Source organism: Coturnix japonica, chromosome 1, assembly GCF_054131305.1.
Source record: "Coturnix japonica strain WE chromosome 1, WE-NBRP24, whole genome shotgun sequence".
Classification (NCBI taxonomy): domain Eukaryota; kingdom Metazoa; phylum Chordata; class Aves; order Galliformes; family Phasianidae; genus Coturnix; species Coturnix japonica.
In genome coordinates, this window is record NC_140663.1 from 173,330,131 (window position 1) to 173,336,965 (window position 6,835).

Consider the following 6,835-nt stretch of genomic DNA (forward strand, 5'->3'; position numbering starts at 1 on the left):
AAATTGCAGTCGGATATAAAATGAGAAGCAAAGTCATGAGAAACACCAGGTAGTCCTAAGGAAAAAAATAAAATAGTTCTGGTGATGTTTTAAAGTGCCATAAAAAGAACATGGACAAGCTATTCCTACTGCAAGAGTGCTTTAAGAACCCAGAAGTTAACACTTTGCACCACTGAAATAACCCAGTTGTTTCAGTATTCAAAGGTAGGTGAGCACTCTAAGCATTGATTTTCCCAGCTTTACTACAAATCTCCAGTGAGGTACAGAGAAAAGCAGTGATCCTTGTCCTTCAGTGCTACAAGATCCCCTCTGCTGACTGTCAACTGAGAGCAGGAGCATAAAGAATTACAGAATGTCCCGGGTTGGAAGGGACCTCAAGGATCATGTAGTTCCAACCCCCTGCCTAGCAGGGCCACCAAACATACACCTTTACTAGATCAGGTTGCCCAGGGCCCTGTCCAACCTGGTCTTGAACACCTCCAAGGACGGGGCATCCACAACCTCCCTGGGCAGCCTGTTCCAGGGCCTAACCACTCTCCTAGTGAAGAACTTCCCCCTAACATCCAACTTAAATCTTCCCTCTTTTAACTTAAAACCATTTCCCCTAGTCCTGCTATTGTCAGCCCTTTTGAAGAGTTTACTCCCCTCCTGGGAGTAAGTTCCCTTCAGGTATTGAAAGGCTGCAAAAGCAAGACTTTGCATAAAGCAAGACTTCAGCTGGACTCTGTTGCTGTTCTAGCAGCAGTTTGCAAGCAAAACCAAACCGGCTGAGTGAGGGACTTGGGAAATAAGTTCCCAGCAAGTTGAACTCAACTTACTTTCACTTACGTAGTTTCTCAGTAATATCTACATAACAGAGGGCAGCATCAGTTTACTGTCTTCCTTAAAAACACTGATTTTCTTCACAATAAGAAGGAAGTTGCACGCTGGCATAACTATTGAGAGAGATTTCCTGTTAAGAAAAGATAATTACAGTATCACAACTTCCTTCCAAGCCATCCATCCACATTCTCCTTTAAAGAACACTATTATCTACAAGCAGACAGGGCTACTACACCACACACACTCTAAAACCCAGCCCTAACCATATTTCGCATCAAAGCCTGTTGTGTTTTTCTTACTACACTTCCAAACTTGCACAGGTACACAAACATTTCTATGCCACCAGGGACCTGGTGAAAGCACTTTGTTGCTATGAGATGCATTAACTTGTGGCTTTCTTAATACTAACTGCCCACCACAAATGCATACACACACAGCTCCCCCTTACTCCAACCTTAGAACCATAAAAATTAAAGCGAAATTCAGCAACAAGGTTTCCAGCACCATATACATTCAATTTTATTCTAGTCTCTCTACAGCACTGAATACAGCAGACAATAACAAGCCATAAAAGGCTGTATGAAATTCAACATACAAAAGAAACCTACCAACTAGTTGTGAGATATCAGAGCGGTGTGAAAACTGGGACATAGTCCTAGTTAAACTAGTTTTCCATAAAAGAAAGTTAATGAACTATACTTTGTGAGGTTTTAAGAATACTAAACTTGACTACTATGGAACAAATCATCCGTGGTCACCAAAGCAGCACCTGGATGACAAAACAGAATTATTAACCCAGTTATAAGATGGGACCTCCAAAACAGCAGCATATCCAGTGTGGATCACAAGATGATTGATGTTAATTATCATAGGCTAAGCCCACTTGTCAATACAAATTCTAATTCTTTCTCCCTCTAACCAAAAAAGCAACTAAATCTGTAACTGGAAAGGATCATTATGGTCCAAGAATGAGTTTTTACACTGTAGCTGCTAAGGCAGCAGTCACTGAGGGAACATACAAATACAGTAAGGAAAGCCCTTCAGTTTTGGAACTCCATAGGCCATCAAGAACAAGCTAAATAAGAGTTGGGATGATCACACGTAAAGGGATTTATTTTGCATTTTCCCCAGTTATACGGGTTAGTGCAAGGCTGGGCAACTTCAATGTGCTCACAACAGCTCAAGCTTAAACAAGAAAGTTTCAGAAATAGGACAGTCACAGAATTAGAAGTTTGCATAAGTAATGCATGTACCACATCAAGAAGAATATGCAACGACCACAAAACACTACAGAAGTAAGGCTTAACTCTAGAAAACGTAGCTCATTCACTTGTCTGAAGTCTAGAGAAAGCCTTTAGGAAACCAAGCTTTAAAAAATTAAAACATATTTTTAAATATTCAAGAGGGACGCTGCCCATGGGAGAGCGGTACACTGTTATTCACAGTGACAGGTCAGCGTTTTGGATGTATTTAGCAGTTAAAAGAATTAAACTATTAATAAAAGTATGTGCACATAACTTAAAGGTGGGGCTTGAATCACAGCTTCAGCAGTAAAAAAAGAAAGGCATTTATTTTTAAACATTCAGCCATAAACAGTATGAACAAAGAAGGCTTCCAAAATATGGAACCGTGTCATTTCCTGATGGCAGGACTAGAGGTTCCCAAGAAACTTATTAGAGGCAGCAGACAAAACTCGATCTTCTCAGGATCTATTTTTACTGGTTGGAAAAGTAGTGATAGTAGGGAAAGCTAATGGAAAAGAAGTTCACATTGCTCTGAAAAAAGAATCATCTGAGAGTCCCAGTTCCAGCCTCTTTCTCAGTCCAGAGTAGACAGGAAATAAAGAAGCAATCCTCTCATCCAGCAACTACCAGGCAGCTTTCTGACAAGATCTAATATAGCAAGCACCCTTTCAGAACGGTATTCTACAGGTCTTGATTAGGACCTCTCCCAGCAAACATATTCAGAATAGCACCCTTGAATAAACAAACACACAACTCCAAAGAGCAGTTGATGGGTCAGTTTGATAGTCCTGGAACTATGTTTTTTCTACTACCCCAAGCAAAGGTTTTGTATTAAGTCTCCCCTTCTGTTGTGAGAAACTCAGTAACATCACAGCTTCATACATCAGCCATATGACAAGGTGCTTTCTTTACCTGAGACTGAAATTAGTTGCAGCCCACAGATTTCCCTAGCTGACCAAAACAGAATACAACAACAAACAGACAACAAAAACCATCTTGCATACAGTCATTTTCTACACCATCTCAAGGCAAAAGATGAAAGAATAGCAGCAAGAAACAGGGCAGCTGTTCCATGGCTACTCCATAAATGGTCTGCATCTCTCTCAGGTATTCATAAACCAAGAGTTTCTTTATGCTGCAAGTCAGACACGTTTCGATGGACAATAAAAGCAGTAACGGCAGTATACTAGTACTATCATCTGGTCTTGTCATTTGGACATAGTGAGGAGGCACGAATTCAAGATGCACAAAGACTCTGCCTTCTCACAAACGTGGGTGGGAGGAAAGGACGAAGCACTTACACTGAAGGCACATCCACAGGTTCCTCTCCAGCATCTTTCTTTACAGATGAAGGAGGGCAGATCTAGAATAAATGGATGTGATACACTCAAGTACCCTAGTGAAGTGCATCCTTAGTCCTATGACCTCACAGCTTAATGGAACACGCACTAATACAAACTTCTGTGCTCATCATAATCAACTGGGTGGAACTGGGAGAAAACCTTTTAAGACTTCCCACTTTGGATCTAATTTTAATAGAAGCTGTATGGGATATTAAGCTCAGGTGTTGAAGGTCTAAAGAAACTCCCTTAGGCCCATCTCCCCCCTGCTACCGACACAGACTAGAAAGGATAAGAGAGAGATTAGTCCTTCGAGCGCTCATCTCACACAGAAGAATACATGGAGCAAAACGATGGGAAAGCATTGGGTTTTTTCTTCCTAGTAGACAACCTGGGAGAGAAATAAGTGACCAACTTGAAACTCCCACACCTCCTCTACAGGACGTGGGAATGCTGCTCTAACAAGAGACCAACGAGACGAACGGGTGAGGAAATAACACCCCATTCCTCTCCTCAAACCCCTCGATCCTCTAAAGAAGAGGAACGCGGCAAGAGCTGCCCTTCAGAAGCTCACGTTGCCCTGTGCATAAAGAAAAGCCGATCGGAGGCCTCTCCTGGAGGGCACACGCAAGGCAATCAGCCTCTCCCAGCCTCTCCATCGCCACGTCCCCGCTCCCACCCACCCCCACCCCCTCAACCAGCCCGTCCTACACCGCTCCACGGTCCCTTGAGGCAGCCCCGCAACCCGGCTCGGTTCCTCGGGGCTCCGGGTGGTCTCAGCTCGGAAGGGAACACAGGGAGAGCCCGGCCGCCGTCACCCTTCGAGTACTCACAGTCCAGGTGCTTCTTCTTGGGCCCCATAACCTCGTGTGTCGTGGCCTTGCAGACGGTTTTAGAGACCGCCGAGCCGGTCACGCTGTGCTGAGCCGCCGTGATGCGGTCGGTGAGGCTTTGGCCGGACATGGCGGTGATGGTGGAAGAGAGCGAGGCTCCGCTCCTTCCTCAGGGGCCGGGACGGGAGGACTAAAAGCCGGGGGATGGAACCGAACGGATTCCTGGCCCCGCCGCGCCTCAGGCGGCCCCCGCTCCGCCCTCAGGGACGGACCTGTCACCCGAGCAGGGACCCCTCCTCCTCCTCCCACCCCCCTCCCCCAGCCGCCGCCGTCCCCTCCCCCTCGCTCCTTCCGCTCGGCCGGGGACAGGGGACACACACTGGGAGCCGCAGGAAAATGGCGGCAGCGCGGCTCCTCCTCGGAGCTTTCCGGGCGCTCCGCATCACGTGAATCCCCGGCGCCCCGCCTACGTGACACGCCCCAATCCCCCCCACCCCCTTCTCTTTCCCTACTGCGGACGAGACCTGGTAGGTCACAGAGTCACAGAATGACCCGGGTTGGAAGGGACCTCAAGGATCATGTAGTTCCAACCCCCTGCCTGGCAGGGCCACCAAACATACACCTTTACTACATCAGGTTGCCCAGGGCCCCGTCTAACCTGGTCTTGAACATCTCCAAGGACGGGGCATCCACAACCTCACTGGGCAGCCTGTTCCAGGGCCTAACCACTCTCCTAGTGAAGAACTTCCCCCTAACATCCAACCTAAATCTTCCCTCTTTTAACTTAAAACCATTTCCCCTAGTCCTGCTATTGTCAGCCCTTTTGAAGAGTTTACTCCCCTCCTGGGAGTAAGTTCCCTTCAGGTATTGAAAGGCTGCAATGAGGTCACCCCGCAACCTTCTCTTCTCCAGGCTGAACAAACCCAACTCCCTCAGCCTGTCCTCATAGGGGAGGTGCTCCAGCCCCCTGATCATCTTCCTGTCCCTCCTCTGGACCCTTTCCAAAATCTCCATGTCTTTTTTGTACTGAGGGCTCCACACCTGGACACAGTACAACAGATGGGGCCTCACAAGAGCAGAGTAGAGAGGGACAATCACCTCCCTATCCCTGCTGATCACCCCTCTCCTGATGGAGCCCAGGATCCCATTTGCTTTCCGTGCTGCCAGAGCGCACTGCTGGCTCATGTTGAGTCTTTCTTCCATCAGGACCCCCAGGTCCTTCTCTGCCAAGCTGCTCTCAAGGACCACTCCTCCCAGCCTGTACAGGTGCCTGGGGTTCTTCAGGCCCAAGTGCAAAACCTTACACTTTGCCATGTTGAATCTCATTAGGTTCACCTGAGCCCAGCTTTCCAGCCTGTCAAGGTGTTCTGGTTGCCCTCAGCGCGGGTGTGGCGGTTGGGGGCTGCTGCCCTCAGGAAGGAGGAGCAGCCACCAGCTTTGGGTCGTATCTGTGAGGAGATAGATGGAGATAGATCCGCTGTGGGGTCAGCAGAGTGACGCTTGAAAGCTCTCAAATTGACTTCTTAAGTAAATGACAGTTGGGGGTTGGAACTACATGATCCTTGAGGTCCCTTCCAACCCGGGTCATTCTGTGATTCTGTAATTCTGTAACAGTGTTTTTATTCAGGTCTTTCAACGATCAGCCTCCCTCCATTTTACTCTTCAGCTTAACGCTGCTCAGGGCTCTGGGATTTACCCAGCTGCTCTGCCCTTGACTTAAGGGATTTTTGGTGCCAAGTTGCTTCACGTTCCATATAAGTTAGCCAAGCCGTTCCCTCAGGTGCCTCCCAGGGCCCTGAGGAGGATGAGTAAGTTTTTCTTCACTTAGGAGAGTGCTTAGGCTGCCCAGGGAGGTTGTGGATGCCCCGTCCTTGGAGGTGTTTAAAACCAGGTTGGACAGGGCCCTGGGCAACCTGATCTAGTAAATGTGTATGTTTGGTGGCCCTGCCAGGCAGGGGTGTTGGAACTACATGATCCTTGAGGTCCCTTCCAACCCGGGTCATTCTGTGATTCTGTAATAATAACAGGCAGTGAGGAGCAGACACCACAGCACGGCTCCTTGTGCAGTCACAGCCACCCAGCAGCGCTCCTTACATCTTCCAGCAGGGCTCTCCCCTCTCCCCAGTTCACACAGCAGCGAATAACCACAGCATTCCATCAGGCAAATATATCCTTCCTCTCCCAGAAGTGCCTCCCTTGATGATTCTTCTTGGGAACTTCCCTGATCCGTGAAGCCACCGAAGGATTTATTAGGCAATTTAAACAGGAGCGGTATACAAACGATAGTCGGCTCGGTCTGCCTGACAGGCTATCTAAGTAGGATTATCTCTTCATAATGCTTGCTGAAAATCGGTGTCAGATGAAGGATAACTGGTGAAAGCTAGACCCAAGCAATGTAATTGCTGTGTCTGTGGATGGGGTGCTTGCACATGTAGAACTTGTTTCCTTCATAATGCCAGGATCTTGGAAGATACTGTCACGTTTGTGACCTGCACTTTGAGTTCCAAATACCCACATCGGTGGACACTGAGATAAGGCAGCTTCAGCATAAAGCTTCGCATCACAAAACACTAAGACTGCTGTGGGCTATTGATAC

At 47.7% G+C, this 6,835-nt stretch overlaps 1 protein-coding gene across 20 annotated transcripts in view; it reads right to left on the minus strand.

Moving 5' to 3' along the window:
- Positions 1 to 4,479, minus strand: part of PICALM (phosphatidylinositol binding clathrin assembly protein) — a 60,912-nt gene extending 56,433 nt beyond the window's left edge. For all 20 annotated transcript variants that reach the window (XM_015852414.3, XM_015852412.3, XM_085536551.1 and 17 more), the window contains exon 1: positions 4,240 to 4,479. In XM_015852414.3, coding sequence (XP_015707900.2) covers positions 4,240 to 4,369 — 130 coding nt within the window. In that variant the 5' untranslated portion in view covers positions 4,370 to 4,479. The remainder of the gene's footprint in view (positions 1 to 4,239) is intronic.
- Between the last annotated feature and the right edge of the window lie 2,356 nt (positions 4,480 to 6,835).